This window comes from Callithrix jacchus, chromosome 1 (genome assembly GCF_049354715.1).
Source record: "Callithrix jacchus isolate 240 chromosome 1, calJac240_pri, whole genome shotgun sequence".
Lineage (NCBI taxonomy): Eukaryota > Metazoa > Chordata > Mammalia > Primates > Cebidae > Callithrix > Callithrix jacchus.
In genome coordinates this window covers 112330158-112354686 of record NC_133502.1, presented here as the reverse complement: position 1 = coordinate 112354686, position 24529 = coordinate 112330158, and the positions used below count along the sequence as shown (strand labels likewise).

General features: G+C 42.4%; 1 protein-coding gene across 1 annotated transcript in view; it reads left to right on the top strand.

Annotated features, from left to right (window-relative positions):
• The first annotated feature begins 23395 nt into the window (after positions 1-23395).
• ERMP1 (endoplasmic reticulum metallopeptidase 1) overlaps positions 23396-24529 on the top strand; it is a 59949-nt gene continuing 58815 nt past the window's right edge. Inside the window, exon 1 of the mRNA XM_002806489.6 lies at positions 23396-23817. Coding sequence (XP_002806535.2) covers positions 23480-23817 — 338 coding nt within the window. The 5' untranslated portion in view covers positions 23396-23479. The remainder of the gene's footprint in view (positions 23818-24529) is intronic.

The window sequence follows — 24529 nt, the reverse complement described above, 5'->3', positions numbered from 1 at the left end:
CATATTTTTGCAAAGACATGCCTTCATCTCTCATCATTTTTACTTCCCCAGTCTGGGTTCCAGGCACTGACTCAGAGTCCTTCAAACCATACTCTTTCTTGCCTCCAGAAAGCTCTCGCTGACTGTTCTGTGGCCACCCTCACTGCCCTACTTGTTCTTCTGATGAGTGAATGCTCCTGTGAGAGCATTAACCATCCTTCGGTGAGGTCTTTCAACCACTTGCCTTTCTTCTGCCCTGGTCTGTAAGTTATGCCAGGGCAAAGATTTGTCTTCTTACCTGCCATATCCTAGGCACCTAAAAAAGAGTCCAGAATATAGGAGATGCTCAAACATGTGTTAGTTGACTATCAGCTCTTCTTTCTGGACTGTGAGCTCTTAGACAATTGGGTCGGTATCTTCCAACATTTTTAAGCCTCTACTACATACCTCACAGAACATAGCTTAGCCCTAAGTGCTTAGTAAATGCTTGATGAACAAAAGAATGAGTGAATAAATATCTTATAAAATAGGCACATCCCTAGGGATCTCAGTCAAGACTACAGATAACATAGGATGATGTGCTGAATATTTTCTAAATCCCCTGCAGATCCATTGTCCACCCTTGCTTACCCTGCTCAGTACTCAGGAAGTTGACTTTTATAAGATGGCATTGACAGGATATTTTGACCTCTGGTTGGGTTCAGTCAATGGGATATGCCAATAGGTTATAAGTAGGGAAAAGAGTGAAGAAGGACCCCCTGCACGTGTTTAAGGTGTCTCTACATGTCTCAAATCCTCCACAGGAAAGCAAGTCAGGCTGGATTTCACATACAGTCTAAACTCTAGCTTATTTTTGACAGTCATGTTAAAAATATTAAAAGGGATTAAAAATAAAAATTCATTGCACTACTTAGTAAAGCATTACTAGTAACTTTCATAAAAAATGTATGAACTTTGTTAAAAATTGATCAAGCCTTCAAATGATTTGGTCACAGATATTTATAATACATACATTTAAAACTATATGTTAACTGATACAATGGAATATGATTTGAGAAAATGACTCAGCAAATGATTCCAAAAAACACCCCCATGAGCTTTCACAATCTGAAACAAACAAATGGCAAAATGAGGTAACCAAATGTACCATCGGGGGACAAGCAGCTTCCTAATGAAAAGGCCCAAAGATATCTGTGAAAAATATTCTCACAAGTGAGTTGGCAGATCTCACTCAAAATTATTGTAAGAGGTCCAAATTTAAGAATCCTAACAAATCATATTTCAGATAGTATACACAATGTTGTTGCTATAGTATCCTTTTTTTTACAAATGACGGTAGTGGTCTCTGGTTCTCCTCATCCCCACAAAGGCTGTTGAATCACATCAACAGTAAGCCTGAGAATGCTAAGGGCTCTAGCCCAGGCTTTCTCCCAGATTCTCTGGTATGTGCCCTCCTGATGACAATGAAATTGGCTAATTGCTGTCAGTGGTCTTGAGGGACTATGTCCACAGTTCATCTTTTATAATAGGAATCACTCTTTTTCTGTATCCATATTCCATAGAATCTCTCCTTTTCAGACATCCTGAAAGAAAAGGATTTGGCTTTTTTTTTTTTAGCCTATATATTTTTGACTTCTGTTTTCTCTTAGGCTATTACATTTAAGCTATTAAATAATATAGATGGTTACTGCTCATATCTCTCTCAAATTCTTCTAAGAAATGAAAGCAAGAAGATTGCTTTGAAATCTCCTTATGCGCTGAGAACTGAGCTATGCAGAAGGTCTTTTTAAACTGCTAGTCTGACTCTCATGGATTGATACTGCCTCTTTCAGTTACTGTGAAGATTCAACCCCTAAAAGTTTTTTGGCAATCCCCAAAGTCTTTTGGAATCCTCAAAGAACATGGGAAATATTCACCTACATAAATGTTGAAAGATACTATCTTACGTATAGAAGTAATAAGACCAGGCCTGGCCCAGTGGCTCATGCCTGTTATTACAGCACTTTGGGAGGCTGAGGAGGGCAGCTCAACTGAGGTCAGTTCTAGACCAGCTTGGGCAACATGGCAAAAACCCATCTCTACCAAAAATATTAAAAAAATAGCCAGGCATGATGACACATGCCTATAGTCCCAGCTACAGGTTGAGGCACAAGAATTACTTAAACCAGGAGGTGAAAGTTGCCGTGAGTGGAGATCATGCCATTGCACCCTAGCCTCGGTGACAGAGTAGGACTGTGTCTCAAAAAAAAAGAAAGTATAAGACAATATGGAACTACTGGACTAATAAATAGTTAACCTTCTTGTTCAAGACAGCAAAATGTATTTTGAGAATGCTGCTACCTCTTGATGCTGACGGTGTTTTTCTCCAGTGAGTGATCCAAGCATATTATAAATAGTTGGTAAATGGAATGGAGCTGGTGGGGTGGAGCAAAATATTGCACTAGCTATGTCTAGACTGAATAGAACAGCTTTATGATTATGAGAAAAAAATCTGTATTTTTTTTCTATTCCAAAGATTCATTCTTTTTTTTTTCTTTTTGAGACAGAGTCTCACTCTGTCGCCAGCTGGAATGCAGTCAGCTAACTGCAACCTCCGACTCCCTGGTCCAGATGATTCTCCTGCCCCAGACTCTCAAGTAGTTGGATTACAGGCATCCACTACCATGCCCAGCTAATTTTTGTATTTTTAGTAGAGACAGGGTTTCACCATGTTGGGCAGGATGTTCTTGATCTCCTGACATTGTGATCTGCCCACCTCAGCCTCCCAAAGTGCTGGGATTACAGGCATGAGCCACCCAGCCTGGCCTCCAACGATTCATTCTATGGGAAAGTCATAATGTTTAGAATTAGATACTAATATTTTATTGGTCTTTGTAATATAATCTAGATAAAACTGTTTGTTTAAAAAAAAATAATGTAACTACTATGAGTAATGAGAATTGACTATATTTATTCCCTGGGACGACTTTTACCTAGTGGGTTAACATAGAGTTGATTCCATCCATCTACCAAAAGCCATAACTCCTCTCAGTGTGACTTCTCTGGAGTTACAGCTATTGTCTCAGTATTCTAGTAGCAGCTCCCTGTTTTCATCCCTTTGAGCCTAAGGGTGGTAATAGCTTTCTACTGTGTTAGCTGGGGTGTTTCACCATCCTTTAGGAGTTACCTTGCATCCTGCCTGCACCTTTGTAAATAGTACCTTTACTAAACTCCTTTCTTACCCTGTTTAAGTGTACCATCTATTTCCAGCCAGAATCCTGACTAGTACTGACAGTTTATGGAAAATCTCAGCTGTTCTCTTTCTAGCACCTGGATATAGATATGAGCATAGTCCCTTCTCCTCCCCTAGTTGCCCAGTAAAACTTCACTCACAGCAGCTTCTTTCTCCCTACTGGAGAAAGAGTAGGGAGCCCAAACCCCTTTCTTTTGTCTAATCACCTGACCACAATTTATACCCCTTTATTAAAATGATATAAAAGCTCCATGTCTAAGTGCTTCTTTGGCTCTTCACTTCTTTTCTGTGAAGCCCTCATGTATGTAAAAATATTAACATCCATAAAATGGACGCCTTTTCCTCTGTTCATCTGTCTTTTGTCAGTTTAAAGCCTGATTGGAAGACAGATAGGTGAGATGACCCTATCGCCTTTTTTTTTTCTTTTTTTGAGACATAGTCTCGCACTGCCACCCAGGCTGGAGTGCGATGGCATCATCTCGGCTCACTGCAACCTCTGCCTCCTGGGTATAAATGATTCTCCTGCCTCAGCCTCCTGAGTAGCTAGGATTACAGGTGCCTACCACCATGCCCAGCTAATTTTTGTATTTTTAGTAGAGATGCGGTCTCACCCTTTTGGCCAGGATGGTCTTGAACCCCTGACCTTGTGATCCACTTGCCTTGGCCTCTCAAAGTGCTGGGATTACTGATGTGAGCCACAGTGCCTGGCCTGATCCTGTAGCTTTAAAACAGGAAAGGATTTTTATCTCATTTACAAAATAATGTTTCAATGTGGTGAATGGAATATTATCTGTTGCTGTTATTAATTTTTCTGTATCTTCCCTGATTTCAAAAGCATGTTTGAGGCAGCTTATTAAAATATATTCAAGGTTAAAAAGTAGATAGATATCCTTAGAAGTTGCAAAGTGTTCACTTAAAACATTCTTAAAATGATTAGCTTCTTTGCTGATATGGCAGTAACCAAAGATTCCAGTATCTGAGCACATACAAAATTCTGATTCTATGGCAGAGTGCAGTGGTTCACACCTATAACCCCAGCACTTTCAAAAGCTGAAGCAGGTGGATTACTTGAGCCCAGGAGTTTGAGATCAGCCTGGGCAATATGGCAAAAGCCCATCTCTACATAAAATACAAAAATTAGCTGGTGACATGCACCTGTAGTCCCAGGTATAAGGGAGGCTGAGGAGGAAGATCACTTGAGCCTGGGGAGACCAAGGCTGCAGTGAGCTTAGATTGTGCCAGAAATAACAACATTTAAAGTGAAGACTTAAGAGAAACTTCATGACTGCTTGATTACCCTTAAGATTCTGCATTCTTTGTAATATGCTTTGTATTTCAAAAACAGCCAATTTATTGCAGAAATTTACTTAATCTCTTACTGTTGAGCATGTGTGTATGTTGCTTAGATAAAACAATGACATAAACATCTATATAATCTTGGATTTCATTTTTACTTTGAAATGGGAGCTTTTTTGTTTATAAGATCAAGAAAAACTAAGTGTTTTTGTTAAGAAATGAGATTTTTTTAATGGCAGAAAAAATGACTTACTGACTCATATGAAATCAAAATCTCCCCAAGTTTTTAAAAAACTACTTCAAGCCATTTGTTAAGTAATATTCCTTTATAAATCATCTTAGATTTAGTATTATAGTGTTATCTCAATTTTTTGTGTGTCTCAATCTATTTTGTGGGAGCTGTGTGTGTGAAGGGGAAAGGTGACTCACAGTCACAGTTCCTAGTATTGCAACCTCCAGGCCTTGGTTTTGTAGCTCCAGCTGCCACAGATTTAACAGCTGGACTGATTTTGAGTGAGAACAAAAGGTTTTGATCATAGAATGAAGTTCGCTTAAGATCCTTGTGAAATGGTTATAATAAGTGGGTTGACTCTTACCCCCTTGGAGAGCACCACCCTCCTTACACCATGTGTAAGGTAGCCATGGACACAGACCCTCCCTCGCCTCCTCCTACTTCTGTATATGATCTGTGTGGACGTGCTGCTTCTCTGCATCTTATTTGCATGCTCTTTTCTTTTTCTCTGTCTGACCCAAGAGAAAGATAAATGTATTGATAAAAAATCTTTAAATAGTATAACTAATTCATTTATAGCATGTCAGAATAAATAAAAAAGGATATTTGTCTGTAAAAAATAGGTAAACAGAGACAAATGAAAGGAAAGTAGCTGGGCATGGTGGCTCATGCCTGTAATCTAGCACTTTGGGAGGCCAAGGTGGGCAGATCACCTGAGGTCGAGAGTTCGAGACCAGCCTGACCAACATGGTGAAACCCTGTCTCTACTAAAAATACAAAATTAGCCAGGCATGGTGGCACATGCTTGTAATCCCAGCTACTCAGGAGGCTGAGGCAGGGGAATCACTTGTATCCAGGAGGTAGAGGTTGCAGTGAGCAAAGGTCACACCATTGCACTCCAGCCTGGGTAACAGAAGCAAAACTCCATCTCAAAAAAAAGAAAGAAAGAAAAGCTATGACAAGAATAGATACAGCAAAATGTACGCCATAGGTGCTATATGATTGCTAAAGGTGAGCCTCAAATTTGGCTTTGAGCTTCCTAGTAGACAGAGAAAAAGAAAAAACAAATTGAGTACAAGATGCATTGTGTTCATGAATTGGAAACATTTCAGAGGCTTTGATATTAGCACAGCAAAGAGATGTCGTAACATGTTCTGATTGCCTAAAAGAGGGAACACAGTGTGGTATCTTTGGTAACAGCCAAGGGAGGACTTTAGGGCATGGGCAGATCCTGGATGGTAGATTGACTTGTGGGTGAGGCAACTGATCAAAGCTCTGGAGTTCTCAAAGGATGCGACCTCATTTCTCATTCATTCTCTATTTTTCAGAGCCTGCAAGCTGGGACATGACCAGAAGGCTAGGGTGGAATTACGGGGTGGCTGCCCTTTCAGGTATAGCATTTGGTACTACTGTTTACAATGGCCATGGGTTTTCAACTCTGACTACACATTAGAATCATTTGAGCCATTTTCCAAAATTTTACAATTGCCTGGCACCATCCAAATTAACTGAATACTGGGATTGGGCTCAGGATTTTTTCTTTTCTTTTTTTTTTTTTTTTTTTGATGCTTCATCTAGTTCTTAGGCAGAGTGAGAGAACCACTGACAGTGAGCATACTCAGAGGTTTATGAACTTGATAGTATCTCAGAGTCACATGAGGAACTTGTTAAACATTCAGTTTCCTCAGCCACACTCTCTCTTCCAATTCCCCCAACCACCCCAGAAGGCTGGGGAATTCTCTGTTTCTAACAAGCACTCAGGGTAATTCTGATGCCAATGATCCACAGAGTCATACTAGTCCACAGAGTGTAAAGGGGAGAGACCTGGGTCCAGGTCTGCTCTGACAGTAGCAGGCTGTGTGATCTTTTGGGCCTATTCCTTAAATACTCTGGGTTTGTTTCCTCATTGGTAAGAAGTAACCTGCGGTGCCTACACTGCAGGGCCAGGATCAAAATCCACAATCCCACTACGGTTATCCTGGGTTTCTGTGTTCATTTATTTCAAGTCTGCTTGCTGAAAGCAAAGATGCCTGTGTGAGCTTGGGGCATGGGTAAAAGAGTGCCCTTTGGCCTGGATTTTACTGTCTTGTGTCAAGATGTGGGTGGATTTTTATGTAATCCAACTGGCAGATAGCTAAACTTACCACTGCCAGGACAGGCTCTTCTATAAAAACCAAATATGCCGAAAATGTGCTAGAACAAAGTGGCTCTGAAATAAACTTTTTATAACAGCATGGGTTTTATTAACCAAGAACCATAGACAACTTATTAAAGCGTGGATATCACTTAGTGAGCTGAGAGTGTACAAATATTACCTTCTGAACAGTGACCAAATCATGATCTTGTTTATGTGAAATGTCCAATTAATGTACACGGAACCACACCAAGTGGTGTGGGAAGAGGGATGAGGGAAGTGGGCAGAGCAAGGAGCTGGGTCTGCGTTCGGGCTCTAGTCCTTGCCAGGAACCCCTGCCTGCTTTGGCTAAGTCAGTTCTCCTCCTTGAGACTACGTTGCTCATCATAAAATGAGGGCACTACATTTATATCTCTAGGGTCCCTTCTCTCCCCTACAGGCTGTAAAAATTAAACTAGCTATACAACTGAAGCATGAAGTGGCTTCTTCACTTGTTTTCCTCAGTTAGGTCAGAACCCCCATCTATCTATGTGAAGCCACATAGGTCCCTCCTCTTTCCAGTACCCACCTGCACTCAAACCAACACCTCTGTAAACCAGTTTTCATCCACTTTTTTAGAAAGGTGATATTCAACTAGCCTCACTAATAATTTCCAGTACAAATAAACTCTGCGGTCTTTATGTTGCAGTTCCTATGAAACCCAAACTGTAGCTACAAACAACCTTCAAAGAAGAGGCGTTTTTCAGGGTGGAGATAGAGAGAGGTCATTTAGCTCAGTGGTAACAGTTCAAGCTCTGAACATTAAAAAACAATTAGTTCTGGGCCGGGCGCGGTGGCTCACCCTGTAACCCCAGCACTTTGGGAGGCCAGGGTGGGTGTATCATGAGGTCAAGAGATAGGGACCATCCTGGCCAACAAGGTGAAACCCCGTCTCTACTAAAAATACAAAACTTAGCTGGGTGTGGTAGCATGCACCTGTAGTCCCAGCTACTCAGGAGGCCGAGGCAGGAGAATCACATAAACCCAGGAGGCGGAGTTTGTAGTGAGCCGAGATCACACCACTGCAAGCATGGTGACAGAGCAAGACTGTCTCAATCATAATAATAACAATAATTCCCTAAATCCTTGTAGAAAACCAGAAATGGCTAGCAACAATCTATAAATGAATTATTAACAAAACCACAGATACTTGTTTTCTTTCTGTGACTCCTTGTATCCCAATGTGTATTAACTTCCTATGGCTGCTCTAAGAAATTGTTGCAAACTGAGGGGCCTAAAACAATAGAAATGTATTATCTAACAGTTCTGGAGTTCATTAGTCTGAAATGGCTCGGTAGGGCCATGTTCGTGCTGAGGGTTATAGGGGCGAATCCATGTCTCTGCTTTTTCCAGCTGCAGGAGGCTGTCTGCATCCCATGGTCACTCGGACCTCCTCTTCCATGATCTTGTCTCCTTCTCTCTCTTACTCTCCTACTCCGAGCTTTCCTTCATAAAGATCCATGTGTTTACATCAGGCCCACCCAGACCCTGTCTGGGATAATCTCTCCATCTCAAGGTTCTTAAATTAATCTCATTTGAAAGTTCCTTTTGCCAACTAAAGGAATACATTCACAGGTCCTGTGAATTAGGATGTGGACATCTTGAAGGGGTTGTTTTCCTGCTTATGAAACGGACTCATCTTCAGATCCTACCTCAATCATTTAGTATCTATGTGACCTTCAGCAAATGATATCCTTTCTCTGAGCCTCAGTTTTTCATTGATAAAACCAGGATAATAATAAACCCATCTTACTGGGTTTGTTTTATTCAGCTCTTTTTAATTTTTGTTTTATTGGGTTGCAGACTAAATAAGGAAAACAGTGTCTGCCTGATACATGGTACACACTCAATACATGTTATTCCTAAGAGAAGGCACAAAATTAGGGTTTTAGGAAAAAGCTCTCTGGGGGCCGGGTGCAGTGGATCATGCCTGTAATTTCAGCATTTTGGGAGGCCAAAGTGGGTGATCCCTTGAGCTCAGGAGTTCAAGACCAGCCTGGGTAACATGGTGAAACCCCTTCTCTACTAAAATACAAGTATTAGCTGAGTGTGGTGACACGCCCCTGTGGTCCCGGCTACTTTGGGGGCTGAAGTGGGAGAATCATTTGAGCCCAGGAGGCAGAGAAGCAGACTGCACTACAGACTGGGCAACAGAATGAGGCTGGGCCTGTTTATAGTCATCCATATCGGGCATCACATCAGTGACGATATTCAGGTTGATAACATAGATGCAAAATTCTGATCTTCAAAAAACATTAAGTAATTGTAAGAATTGAAAAAACAAAGCCCATATTTTCTAGATCTAACAGTGAGTTAAACAGCAAATTCAGTTTACCAGCATCTCTTCCCTCTATCCCCTGGGCATTCTTTGTTGTTGAGGGCTGCCCATGGGCTGCTGAGCATTGGTGCTGAGAGGATGCAGCAGAGACTATACTGAATCTGGCGGGAGGGGGCCCATCGTACCCCCATGGGAAACTCGAAGGAAATGGGCTCTGTTTGCCATGCATCCCTGCAGCATACCCATTTGGAGTTTCCTAATTAAAGGGCCTTCAGTTCTATGCTGAACAGGAAAATCAACTATTCTGCCCGGGTCAAGGCAGAATGTAATATAACTCAAATAGAACAGGGAAATGTCCATAAACACAAACAGGTCCTCCATCCTTTCAGAGAGGAATAACCACCCCATAAAACAAGGGATTAACATTGAACCACAGGGATAGCAAAGTGCCTGAGCTATGGACCAGCTGCAAAGGCTTTGAAGCATGATGAAATAAATATGAATTCTTCCTCTTCACACCCGAGGGAGTAAGTGCTCACCCAGTCCTCTGGGAAAGGTACTTAGATGTGATAATCACACATACATGGGTGAAACTGTGCTAAGTTCCCAAGAGATATCTATCTGACATAACAACAGGTCACATTGCAAAGTAGTTTGGCAGTTACAAAGGGCTACCCCATATTTATTTCATTTAATTTTCAAGGTAACCCTGTGAAATGGCCAAGGGAGGTTTTAATATCTCTGTTTTTACAGATGAGGAAACTGAGGCTCAGAGGGATGAAATGACTTCCTTAAGGTCACATGCAGATTAGTGGCAGAGCCAGGATTTGAGCCCAGATGTGTGGGCCACTGGGTGGGTGGGGTGGTGGGGGAGGCATCTTGCTCTTCTTTTGGCAGCCTTCTAGTAAGACTGTTCATCTGTTGCCTTGATAGTGACATGAAAGCAGGCTGCTTTTGCTTGCTGTCCCCTGCCCCTGCCCCTGGCCTCACCTTTAAGCTGTCCCTAGCTCCCAGAATATTCTACCGTCTTGCTTCACAAAGTGTGGTTACCTGATGAGGTAAAGCACAGCACAAGCATGAGCAGGGAGTGTGTTAGGGGTGCAGAATCCACCCCATCCCTCCAGACCCAGTTGCCCGGGTAGCACCTAGGCACAAACAAGTTCAAGAAGCACTGGCAGTAGCTCACGCCTGTAATCCCAGCACTTTATGAGGCCAAGGCAGGTGGATCACAAGGTCAAGAGATCAAGACCATCCTGACCAACATGGTGAAACCCCATCTCTACTAAAAAATACAAAAATTAGTTGGGTGTGGTGGTGCATGCCTGTAGTCCTAGCTACTCAGGAAGCTGAGGAAGGAGTATTGCTGAAACCTGGGAGTGGGAGGTTGCAGTGAGCCAGGATCATGCCACTGCACTCCAGTCTGGGTGACAAAGGAGACTCGGTCTCAAAAAAAAAAAAAAAGTAATGACTGACCACATTTGCCCATCCAGGCCTGCCTGACCCTCCAAAGTGGCTTCTTCTCTGCCCTTCTCCCCAACCCAAACACTATGAGGGCCTGAACAACAGAGTTACACTAATTTCCTACCCTCCTGGAACTTCCCTTTCTACCCATCCATGGCTCTGTGGCCTCAAAAGTACTCCTCAGGCCTACTCAGTTCTCAGCCTCCTCACAAAAATGCCCAAAGAGCCCTCAGCAAGGCGTGCTCTCCTGAGGCAAGAGCTGACGCCTACAACCTCTCCTTGGTGTAATCAAAAAGAGCCAATTTGAGTGTTTTATTTTCTTCACTAGAGATTCTGTGGCAGAAATAACAAAAGACACTGGCAGCAAATGGAAGGGAGTGATGAGGTGGGTGTGACTAATCCAAAGGCTGGAAGAACCCCGATAATCAATTGATAAATCAATCAGGAGTTAGTTTTATGAGAGAAAGAGAGACAATAACTTGAATAAATTACTCTCTCTCTCTCTTCATCCTCCTTCCCACTCCCTCAAACTTTAAGAAAGTTAATTTTAATAATATTATTATTTTGAAATGGGGTCTTCCTATGTTACCCAGGCTGGTCTTGAACTACTGTTTTCAAGTGATCCTCCCGTCTTGGCCTCCCAAGTAGCCAGGATTAAAGGCACAAGCAAAAACACCTGACAAGAAACTTCCTTTAAAGAGCAAGATAATTTGTCAAATCCTCTCAGAGTCACAGGTCAGGGGCATTAAAAGTTTAAAAAGAAACAATGACTTATAAAAAAAAAATTAAACCACCACAACAAAAAAGAACACTGAAAGTTTCCAGATGAAAACAAAAATAAAACAGGATGATTCAAGTTTTAGTCTCCATAAATGCAAGTTTAACTTTCAAAGGCCCTACACTGCCCCAAGGAAGGGGCCGGCAGGGGTTGGGGGACATTTTCCCCTGTTCGCTTTGTCAGGAAACCAAGCTAAACCACCAGTGGGGCTAGGACACATCCTGCCCTCTGAAGAAAACCACAAGGCTGACATAATTTATGGTAGACCAGTTGGGAAGAATGTGATATTTGTTGATTTTTGTTTCTGTATTGGATGGTGACTTTGGAAGACCTGAGGCTCAAAACCAGAAAATATGACTGTCAACTGGAAATATGTTTATGGTTTCCTGCAAGGCTGATAAAGTTGAAAAATCCACCCATACATAAATAAACAGGGGATGAGGAGGGATGCAAGAGGTATGCCTAGGCTTTTTTTAAGAGGAAAGATTTTTTTCCTTACCCCTGGTAAGGAAATGTATATTTGACTGTAGGTTTGACTGAAATTCTTCTCCCAGAAATGCCATCATACTTCCCTCAGGAACTTTCAGAGGAGTTCCTGCTTATCTGACCAAGTTGCTCCTTGATAGGTCTCTGCAAAGGTAACAGCAGAAGTTTCTGTTTAGCTCTCACAAAGATTGACTATAATCTCCTCTGCTCGGGCTAGGTGAGGTGCCTGTAATCCTAGCACTTTGGGAGGCCAAGTCAGGCAGATCACTTGAGATCAGGGCTTTGATACCAGCCTGGCAACATGGCAAAACACCATCTCTACCAAAAACACAAAATTTAGCTGGGCATGGTGGTACATGCCTGTAATCTGAGCTACTTGGGAGGCTGAGGCAGGAGAATCACTTTAACCCGGGAGATGGAGGTTGCAGTGAACTGAGCTTGCACTGCTGCATTCCACTCTAGGTGAGAGAGCAAGGCACTGAGCCAAGATCATACCACTGTACTCCAGCCTGAGTGACAGAGCAAGACTGTTTATTTAAAAAAAAAAAAAAAAAAAAAGCCAGGCACTGTCATTCACACTATCCCAGGACCGAGGTGGGTGGATCACCTGAGGTTGGGAGTTCAAGACCAGCCTGACCAACATGGAGAAACCCCATCTCTACTAATTATACAAAATTAGCTTGGTGTGGTGGTGTATGCCTGTAATCCCATCTACTCAGGAGGCTGAGGCAGGAGAATCACTTGAACCCTGGAGGCGGAGGTTGCGGTGAGCAGAGATCACACCATTGCACTCCAGCCTGGGCAGCAAGAGTGAAATTCCATCCAGATAAAAAGAGCCCCTCTGCTAGGCAGCCTGTGGCTACTTGGCTACTTATATCTGAGCCTGGGTATAAAGAGCTGGAAGGCTTCAGGAAGGAAGTCTCAGAATGTAGGATGTCAGTGTTTTCCAGGATGGGTATCTAATTTTAAGAGGAAGGATTTTTTTCTTACCCCTGGTAAGGAAATGTATGTTTGTACGTTTGATTGAAATTCTTCTCCCGGAAATGCCATCATATTTCACAGAAGATTACCCCTCAAATTAAGAGTCTATCCTACTGGTGTTGGCCAGGGGGTGGAGGAGTGCTCGTTATTTTCCATAGTGGTGGGCCTGCTGCTGTTCCTGTCCTTGCTCCCCACAGGACACACAAGAAGAGTAAATACAGCTGCACATCGGAGGGTGGAACAGGGCTGTAACCCTGCCTTCAAGTCTTAAAACCCAAGTGTGTTCAGCACTGTCTGTGGTAGGGGATGCGGGTGAGAGAGAAGAAGCCGTTTCAGAACGTCTGTTGTAGCAGAGATCTTCAGCTCTGCACCAGCAAAAACTTCAGAAAGAGTTCTGCTACTTATTCATTGCTGCAAAATAAACAGAGCAGTGACTACATGTTAGGAAGGGGGGGCATTTGACAAGACTGACCTCTCAACTAAGAAGGAGAAGGAAGAGACGTGGCTAGCTAGCTATATCTGATACACTCTAGAAATATAAACTTTCTCCCAAATCTAGAGATAAGAATACCACAAATAACCTGATCCCCACTAAGGGAAATATTTTATCTTTAAGCAAGTATGTCCTTGAGGGCTTAAAGGTGAGGGCTCAGAGGTTTCAAACTGGCAGCTGGTGGGTGGAATCCAGTTTACACACTTGTTTTCTTTGGCACACACAATGGTCTTCTCTTTTTAAATTTATTTTCAACATTAACAAAGCAGAAGTTTTCATATAAATATCTGAGTTTCTGTCATTTCTTGAAAAAATGGCAAATTTGGCTATGCTGAGCCCCATATTCCACAGAGCAATGGTTACTGTTACTGATTTAGGTGGGGCCAGGGTTCTAGTTCACACCAGTCCTTACCACTCCTTCTAACCCTAATCTGACCTCTTTTATTCTTTGACCTTATCTGCCTGTATCAGGAAATGGTTTGTAAATGCTCTGTTCTGTTCCCTAAGTAAGTCCCATTACCTTGCTGACATCATACCACTTTTGAATGACAAGTCTATTTGTCACTGGCTTTTTGTATCTGAATCTTTTAATTTGGGCTCCCAACCTTGTGGAGCTTCTTAAAGATGAGCCTTATCTCTGGCTAGGATATTAGAATCGTTAAGGAATCTGAGAGGGAAACAGTTTTTAGAACTTTAGGCTATGAATTAAGTTATTTCCTTAGCCTTTTCTAAAGAATCAACATCTCTACTGCAGATCTGTTTATTGATTTTCTTTAAAAAACAAAGATCAGAAATCCTGATTTAGTACTTTGAATTGCTTGGAAGTGAGAGGCTACTGAAATCAAAGGCACTTATTATCATCACAATTTATAACAGCAAAAGAGTAGCAAATGGCTTACTGAAAGTGAACTTGGGGAGGCACTTGTCTCTTCTTTTATTAAAAGAACTGAAATTTCTTTTTATATTCTACTTGCTACAGTCAGCTGTGAATAATATACAATTAATAAGTTTCTGATTGAGGTGAAATTTACATTAGTGGTGAAATTTACATTAGAGGTGAAACAACTTAGTGGCATTTAGTACATTACAATGTTGTGCAAACCACGGCTATCTAGTTCCAAAATGTTTTCTTTTTCTTTTTCTTTTTTTATTTGGGACAGAATCTCGTTCTATCACCCACCCTAGAGTGCAGTGGTGCAATCTTGGCTCACTACAGCATCCCCTTCCCAAGTTCAAGCGATTCTTATGCCTCAGCCTCCCAAGTAGCTGGGATTACAGGCATATGCCAGCACGCCCAGTTAATTTTTTTGTGTTTTAGTAGAGATGGGGTTTCACCATATTGTCCAGGCTGGTCTTGAACTCCTGATCTTAGTAATCCACTGGCCTCAGCCTCCCAAAGTGTTGGGATTGCAGGCATGAGCCACCACACCTGGCCCCAAAACATTTTCTTCACCCCAAAAGGAAACCCCATACCTTTTAAGTAGTTGATTCCATTCTCCCCTCTGCCCTGTCCCTGATAACCACCAACCTGTGTTCTGTCTCTATGGATTTACCTATTCTGGATATTTTAAATAAGTGGAATCAGATAACATGTGACCTGACATGTCTGGGGTCTTTCACTTAGCACAATGTTTTCAAGGCTCATCCCATTGTAGTACATATCAGTACTTCATTCCTTTTTATAGTTGAATCATATTGTGAACAAGCTATTTTTTAAAAATAGAGAACCTATTCTTGGTACTTCTGGTTTTCTGCTTATGGATTGCTAATGTGCCAAGGGGAACTAAAGACTTGAGATGAAAAAGGATAACAGGTTTCTTACACCACCTTTCACCAAGAAGGAAGTAATAAAGAGGTACATACCTGTAAGGGTATGAATGCTACATTCCCAGGAGTAAGGAGAGCAGAACAGTAACATTTAACAATTAAAAAGTCCTTTAAGTAAAATATAAATCAAGTTCGCCTCAGCCTCATGTTACAAGTTGCCTTTCATCAACTTTAAATTAGGTTGCTATGAAAGAACTCAGCCAAGCATCTTCTATTTCTTTTCATCTACCTAGCCAACTACAGAGGAGTGATTGGCCTCTGTAATACTATACAAATGAAGGTTTTAATGCCGAGCAAATGAAGGTTCCAACCACAGAATAAGAACAACAGCTGACACATGTGGCATTCTTACCAGGTCTCCTGATCTAGGGCCTCACAACAACCCTATTAGCTCCACTTCTTAGATGAAGAAACAGGCATAACAAAATTAAATAATTCATTGGTGGTTACCCAGCAGGTTAGTGGTAGAGAAGTATACACTGGAGTGCTTTCAGTGTGGCACCCATGCTCTGAACCATGGCATCATACTGCCTCTTGCATCCCTGTTTTCCAAGGTGGTGTGACAAGGTGCTATACAGTCCTTCTGGCCATGGGGGCTGGGGAGGGGCAGTGGGCATGGGCAGGGAGGGAGAAGATGGCAATGCAGACCTGACATTCATAAAGCTGCAGGAAGGGTTATCTGGCCCAGGATCATCACATTTGGCCTACATCCCTCTTTGACATGTGAACCCTTGGCTATGGCGTCGTTTACCATTTTAGCTTATGTAGAAATCATGGATTACAGGATCCTACGTCTAAAGAGTTGGATGCAGTAGACTCCCTTCCTTCCTCCCCTCCCTTTCCTTTCACTTTCCTTCCCTCCCCTCCCCTCACCTCCCCTCCACTTTCCTTCCCTTCTTTCCTTTCTTTTTTGATAGCGTCTCACTCTGTCACCCAGGATGGAGTGCAGTGGCGCAATCGTAGTTCACTGCAACCTCTGCCTCCCAGGTTTGAGTGATTCTCCTGCCTCAGCCTCTCGAGTAGCTGGGACTACAGGCATCTGCCACCGTGCCTGGCTAATTTTTGTACTTTTAGTAGAGATGGGATTTCACCATGTTGGCCAGGCTGGTTTTGCACTCCTGACCTCAAGTGATCTGCTCACTATGGCCTCCCAAAGTGCTGAGATTACAGGCATAAGCCATTGCATCCGGCCTAGAGTTTCCACTTATGGATTGCTAATGTACCAAGTAGGCGGGTAGGACATAGGAAGATGATTTTATTAGCAGGTCGCCACATGATTTTCATATTACATGGTCCTCAGACCACACCTTGAGAGATATTTGCCATTTTCGTACAAGATTCATTGTTGTCTCTTTTCTCCTTTGGGCATCTTGGAAAGCAGCAGCTGCAGAGGCTATTTTAGGCCAGTAAAGACCTGAAGAAGGTCATGCAGCCAGAAGGCCAAATGAAACCGTTCCAGGACACAGCCTGCAACAGGGCTTCTGGGGGCTGCAGGAGGAGATAACTATTTAAAGGGAGGCTCAGGAAGAGCTGGGGGTCTCCAGGTGCCCACGCCTAGATGTGCTGAGCTAGGGCAATGTACACACTCATTAATGTTTTAAGTACACTAAAACAATTGAGTTTCAGCCTGGAGCAAATTCACGAGTCAGTGACTTTTGTTCCCAAATTGCTGAGTCACCTCCTCTGTCCTGACTCACCTGCCCCTGCAGCCCAGTGCAGAAAGTCAAACAGAGCCCTGGGTATGTGACCCTTGACTAAATCCCTAGAGACTTCCAGGTTCATGGGACCTTATCCTATGGTATGAGGAATGTGCTATGAAGGAGGGAAAAGTAAATTCGAAATCCAAAGCCATTAAAAAGTATATGCACCAATTCTTCTCCCAGGTCACAGGCTGAATTTAAAAAACAATGATTAAGTGAAAATTCTCTCAATTTTGTTGTTGTTGTTGTTGTTGTTGGTTCAGCAGTTGATTAATTACTGAATCTCGACCCTAAACTTTTTAGTCTAGAAATGTGCTTGAGGAACACGGGCGACAGATCAGCTTTTTGACATTGCATTCCCCTCCTGAATCATATCCATGTTGGAATCAATTTATAAACTGCTTTCCTAAGGCTTAAAATGACGGTGATCTACAGACAAGTGCCTTCCTAGGCACAGAGTAGCTGGAGCCTGATGCCAGGCCCATGGCTTTTAAAGGGAACACTGAACTCGTAGTAGAAATAATGCAAAATAGAGAAATGAATAGAGGGGGAATACTACCCAGAGATAACCACTGTTATTGCTTCAGTGTTCTTTCCTTTGATTTATTTACTATTCACTAGTATATTCTTATCAATTTCCATTTTGTATCTTTGTTTTTTTTGTTTCTCTTAATATTTATAATGTGAGCATTTCCCTCATGTTATTAAACAGACTTTGGTAATGTGTTTAACACTATATGACGTTCCAAACTCTAAATGTGCTATAATTTATTTAACTTTTATTTTTATATGCTTGTCATTACCATATATTTTATTTTTATGGATGATCATTCTTTTGCATTTTTTGAAACCACACCTTTGATAGATTCCTGCATATGAAATTATTATATCAAAAACCATGAATTTCTTTCTTTTTTTTTTTTCTTAGGCAGGGTCTTGCCTTGTCACCCAGGCTGGAGTACAGTGGTGCTATTGCAGCCTTGACCTCCTGGGCTCAAGCAACCCTTTCACCTCAGCCTCCCTAGTAGCTGGGAGTTTAGACATGCACCACTACACCCAGCTAATTTTTTTGGTGTTTTTTTTTGTAGAGATGGGGTCTCACTGTATTGCCCAGGCTGGTCTTTTTTTTTTTTTTTTTTTTTTGAGACAGAGTTTCGCTCTTGTTACCCAGGCTGGAGTGCAATGGCGCAATCTCGGCTCACTGCAACCTCCGCCTCCTGGGTTCAGGCAATTCTCCTGCCTCAGCCTCCTGAGTAGCTGGGATTACAGGCACGCACCACTATGCCCAGCTAATTTTTCATATTTTTAGTAGAGAAAGCGTTTTACCATGTTGACCAGGATGGTCTCGATCTCTTGACCTCGTGATCCACCTGCCTTGGCCTCCCAAAGTGCTGGGATTACATGCTGAGCCACTGCTCTCAGTGAAAAATTGCCTTTTCAGTGTGATAAAAATGGTTCACATTTTCACATGCATTCCTTTGTTACTAAAAGTGAATGGTTTACATATTTTTCTATTGAGGCATTGATATTTTTCTTACTGATTTCTGTGCACACATGTTTATACACATACACAGTTATATACAGGTGTATATAACATGGACATGAAGAGAAAGAGAGAGAATAATGTATATAACATACATTATCCTCTTTTTTAAAAAAAAGTTTGTTGAAATAGTGTCCTCCATTTATCATTTGACTTTTCATCTTTTTGCTGTTTTTTATGTAGTTTTTAATTTTGTATAGCCAATATGTGATTTTTCTTTTTATGATATCTTTCACTTCTCTTTTGATTAAAGAGTCCTTGTACTTTTGAGTTTTAATTATTATAACTATTTAATTCATCTTATTTTTATACTAAACAGTAGTTGATATTTGATTCTAAATTCTACTTGAATACTATGTATACATAATATGGTATGAGGTTCTAATTTGATTTTTTTTCCCCCAAAAAAACCAATTGGCCAGATGCAGTGGCACACCTATAGTACCAGCTACTTAGGAGGCTAAGGCAGAAGAATTGCTTGAGGTCAGGAGTTCAAGTCCAGCCAAGGCAAGATAGTTAGACTCTGTCTCTAAAAAAAAAAAAAAAAAAAAAGGAAAACAACCAATTGTCTCAACCCCATTTGTTTCTGGAAGGCTTTTAAGATTAATACAGATTCTTCTTCCAAAATCAGAGAATCTCCTTTTTACTAGGCCATGGAAAAAAAGCAACCTGACATAGTGGCTTCAGCTAGCAATACAGCCAGGCTTGTTCTCTAACTTCTCCATGCGCACCTAGAGAACAGAGAGGACCAGCCCAGAATTTGAGGTGGGGGATTAAAAGTGGGGTGCAATTACCTTTTCCCTAGGCTCCAAGGCCAGTTAAGCTCATGGGGGTAGAAAAGCTCTGAAGATTTACAGATCTGGCCCATGTGCCTTTTGGAATGCCCTTTCTTGCCAGCACTGCCAGCTTCCAGGTTTCCAGGCTTGTTGGAGGTGATCCCTGGAGCTGACCATTGTCACTAGCTCCTGAATGCTCCACTTTTGAGCTTCACAGTTGGAAAGATCAGTTGTCCAACAGCACCCTGAGGCTCAAGCTTTAGCCTTAAGGGATCTAAATAAACAAACAAAGAAAACCCTAAAAAACTGATGGTGTACCCTGAATCTTAAACAAAGCTGGTTCACTTTCATACCACCTAAGTGAGCACATAAAACCCAGCTGTCCGCAACAACACCTGGCTACATTTACCCATGCATCATTCTACATTTGGAATCCTTGCACTTGGTTTTGCAATCTTTTAACTTACTCCAAAGGCCGGTCAGCTTTTGACAACTGCTTCTTTTTTTCTGCAACTGGTTTGGGCTCACTTCTCACCTCTTGGCTTAGTATCTTACCTAATTTGAATGTCACTGTAACATATAAAAGGCATCCTTCTGCTAGCCTGAGCCTCAGAGAACTTCACCAGATGCACTGGTAGTCCCTCTTTCAAGGAAGACAGGACATAGGCTATGATTTTCTTCTATGGCACATTGGCTATGGAAGGACCTATGGGGAAGACAGAAACTGGCAGTTTACCTGAATCTTGACAACTCATATGTCTTTCCACTCACCTTGTCCAAAGTCCTAGGAAATACTGAAGAGATGGCAAGACAGAAGGGACATGGGACATCTCTATGTCTGTCAGTTTACCTCTCACTTTGTCATAAAGGGAGACACAGAAAAGCATAATTGCTTCCCAAGCCAGATGAATTGACTCAACCCCATGAACAGCTCAGATGAATTGACTCAACCCCATGAACAGCTCACCAAATGGGGCAGCCAAAGCCTTTCATATTTATCTCTTCTTCATCAGGGATTTGATATGTGAGAACTAGAGCATGTGCTCCAATTCACTGTGGTCTACTTTCAACATAAATAAAATTATAGATCAAACTGGCCCCAAACACTTCAAAGATCAGACATTATCCAAGTCTTTTTTTAGCCTATATGTTCTAGATGTGGTCATTGTGCTGTTCTGTCTCGGACTGAGACTGAGTGATCTTATAAAACATTACTTAGAGCATGACCTTTCACTGCTCAGAACTACCCCAAAGTTCTCTTTGTTACCAGGAGGCTCTCCTTGTACTGGCTCCTACCCACTTCTGTCACCTCATCTCTATCCGGGCTCCCAGCTCAGTGTGCTTTAGTGTGTGCCTTATTCAGTGTTGCCTCTGAGCATCCCAGCTCACTTTCCTCTTCTGGGACATTATCTCTCAAGGCTTACGTGGCCCTATTCCTTGCTTCATTCAGGTCACCTTAGATGTCATCTTCTCAGAGAGACCATGAGACCATCTCTGATCACCCTAATAAAACAGCAGCTTCTGTCACTATCAATTTCCCTGCTTTATTTTTGCTTATGGTACTTAACTCTTTGACATTTTACACACACACACACACACACACACACACACACACACACACACACGTTTATTGTCTCTTTGTTAGAATGTAAGCTCTAGGAAGGTAGAAACATTGATGTGTTCTCTCTGTTTCTCCACCTTGATCAGTATCTGACACAAAGATATTCAACAATTGGTAGCTAAACATATTCAAATGTGAATACAATAGACTATACAAGTCTAGACAAAAACTGCCTTTCAAGAGCTCAACTGTAACCTAACTTCCACCACCTAGAGCTTTATGATTATCATGATAGGAAAGTAGCTTGTAATCTAATTTACAAAGGATTGTGTGAGAAGGAAAATTCTGAAAAATAGTTTTTAATGAGACTTTTATGTGAGGATCTTTCCCATATATTAGCTGATTAATCCTCATTGAAACCCCTTAAGGCAGGTATCATCTGCATGATCACAAATAAATACAGGGGGACTCTGTGAGATTGTAACCTGACTAATACCATGCGTACTAAAGGTACCAGAGCCAGCAACGCAGATCTATCCGTCCTTCAACAGCCAAGCACTTTCCTATTACAGTACCATGGGATATTGTCAGAGATGCTTAATGTACATTATCCATTCAGAAAAAGTAACATAGTTCTTGAGAGCTGCAATTTGTCCCTAGGTTTTCTGACACCCACCCAACTCAGTAAGTGATAGCACAAAGTAAGGAAAGCATAAAAGACCATGAAACGTTTGTATTCTTCCCTTAGGAACTAGAAACCTCCCTATTTTGTTATACTGTACTGTTCTTAGGGCTTATCTTCCAAAGATGGTAGAGATTCTAGGGTTTGGGGAAAGAAAATATTAAGATAGTTGGTTCTTTTCAAAGATAATATAAATTCATTATTTCAGTCTCTCTCTCTCTATATATACATATTATTTATATATTATATAGTATCTCTCTATTATATATTATAAATAATATATAAATACAGTTACATATATAAATAATACAGTTATATATATATTAATAATAGTTATATATATATAAATATATATATATATAAAATACAGTTATGACCATGGCCTAGACTCTTATCCACAGCTAAGCACTATGGATACAGTGATGATTAAATAAGATAGCCACTGTCTTTAGTCTCATGGTGCTTAGAGATGGGAAGGGATCTTATAGAGCTAAAATTATGCCGCTGCCACGAAAGTGTTATGTTTTAATTTATTAATGTACTCAAGAAATATCTACTGGCTACATACTACGAGTCACGCTTTGTGTTAAGAGCAAGGAATAAAATGTTAAGTAAAACCAGACCTGATTCCTACCTTCACACAGCTTGCAGTCTAATGAAGGAGATATTAATCACATGCATATAGGGTGCTGTGAGAGCTCACAAATAGGGGAAGCAAGGTTAATTAAATTAGGAGATTCTTGCTCGAGGAAGTACCACTTAATCTGATATCTGAAGGATAACTAGGCATTAACAAGGCAATGAGGAGAGGGAAGAACACTCCAGGTAATTCAAACAGCATATGAGAAGATCCCATTGTAGAAGGAAAGATGGTGTGCAGGAAGTCTATGAAAGAGGCCAGTGTGGCTGGAGAGCTGGAAATAAGAAGCATCCTGGTGTCAGAGGAGCCTGAGAGGTGAGCAGGAGCAGGCCCAAAGGACATTGTATGAAATCTACACATGTGTTAAGTCAAAATCTGGCAGTCTGCGTTCCCAGTGGTCTCTAGGTTAAGAGACCATACTAATGTGGCAATTCCAAGCTGGGGACAAAGAACCTTGGAGCAGAGGGGCTCATGGGTACCAGCAACCAGGAAGAAGACTTAGATAATCACTAGGATCTGCACTAAAACCAAGGCTCTGCTTCTTAACACCCCAGGGAGTCGTCAAGGGAAGAACGGCCTTTCTGAACCTTCACTTGCAGAGTGCTAATGTAGTAGTGGAACAGAATGCTGTTTTGGGAGCCCATGACATAAAATTTACATTCTTCATCTGTTATCTCTACGTTTCTCAGGTATTAGATGGAAACAAAAATATTTCCTTTTAAGTGTTAAGATAATTAAATGAGATAATGTGTTAAAGCACTTCGTCCAGCGATTAGCTCATAGCAGGTATTCAATAAATAATAGCCATTATTTTTCTTTAAGTGGAGACAGTAATAGCACAGATTAAGTTGCTGAGTTATGAAGATCTGATTAGATTATGCATGTAAAAGCAATAGGCTGGGCCTCCTCTGCATAGTCTTATTTCTAATTTTAAGAGCCAGGAACCCACGGTTTTGGAGCCTGATGTTCTAATATTCCTTACGAAATCCAGGCCATTGTTTTCTTTATCTGCCTGGTGCACCTTAAGAGCCTTATGTATTCTTTCGAAGGTGATCTCCCACGTTCCTCGTTTTGAGTAAATAGGTGTCTTTCCATTTGGCAATCTCCATCCTACATCAGGCTGGAAAAGCCCTGCGGGAGACGGCATATCCACCACCCTCTACTGGTTCGGCCTCGCAGCTGTGCCCACCCGTGAACAGCCAAAGAAGCTGGTCTTGGTGAGGCGGGACGGGCCAATCAGAAGAAGTTTGGCCCTCTGCAGTTTCCGTCCGCTCACTAGGAGGCGCTGCGGCGGCGGCGGCAGCGGCTGCCGGGGCTGTCGCGGGCTGGGGCGGTTGGGTTGGCAGCCGAGGTTCCTGGCCATGGAGTGGGGTTATGAGTCGGCGGCTGTGAGGAGGCACCGCGTCGGAGGAGAGCGTCGGGAGGGATCGGCGGCTGTGTTACCGCCGGAGAGGGACACCCAAGCGCAGGAGCCCCTGGTGGATGGGTGCGGCGGCGGCGGGAGGACGCGGAAGAGGAGCCCAGGGGGAAGCGGCAGTGCGAGCCGGAGCGCGGGGACTGGGCTGTCTGAGGCGCGCGCAGCGCTGGGGCTCGCTCTCTACCTGCTCGCGCTGCGGACGCTCGTGCAGCTCTCACTGCAGCAGCTTGTGCTGCGTGGGCCCGCTGGACACCGCGGGGAGTTCGACGCGCTCCAAGCCAGGTACTGGCCGCTCCTTCCTGGCACGGCCCGCGGGTCCCTTTGCGGCCCCTGCCTAGGCTTCGAGGCACCGCACCTGTGTGTACCCGCCCCTGCCGGAACGCCAGGACTTGCTAGCCCCTCCCGGGCTGCACGTGAGGTGGATGGGGTGACCCTGCTTGTCCTTCTGGGGTCTGAATTGCCGGGACTTGCCCGTCCCCCGTTGAGCTCGTGGTGCAGATTGGGGTGGCCAGTAGATTGAGCCTGCTTTTTCACCTGCTGTCTGCCCTGCGTACGGATGGTTGGTTGTGAGTCGTCTTCCCCATCTTATGGAACAGCTTCCACTTTTTACCTTGCTTAGCCCTTCTGCTTTCCAAATGGAATGGAGAGTGAAATTTGTGCACCTAGACCGTTTTTTTCAATTCGCTTTGGGGGCGGGAGGTGTTGCAGGGGCCTAGGGCAGTGTTCTAAATTTCTGAGGGTCACAGCCCCCAAATCAGAAAGCTATATCTTTCTGGAACACAACCCAGTCAAAATTTGGTATGTAGCCTGATAAATTTTCAGATTCCTGCAGTTTGTCTTTAGGCCCCTTGGATTAGTGGGTGTGTAAGGTTTGACTTTTTTTTTTTTTTAAAGACCTTTAAGAATGCTAGGAAAGGTGATTAAGTAATAGGTATTGTAACCCAGGTGTGTCAAAGCTCATGAAATGATAACCTAGTTTAAAGTTTTCAGCAGC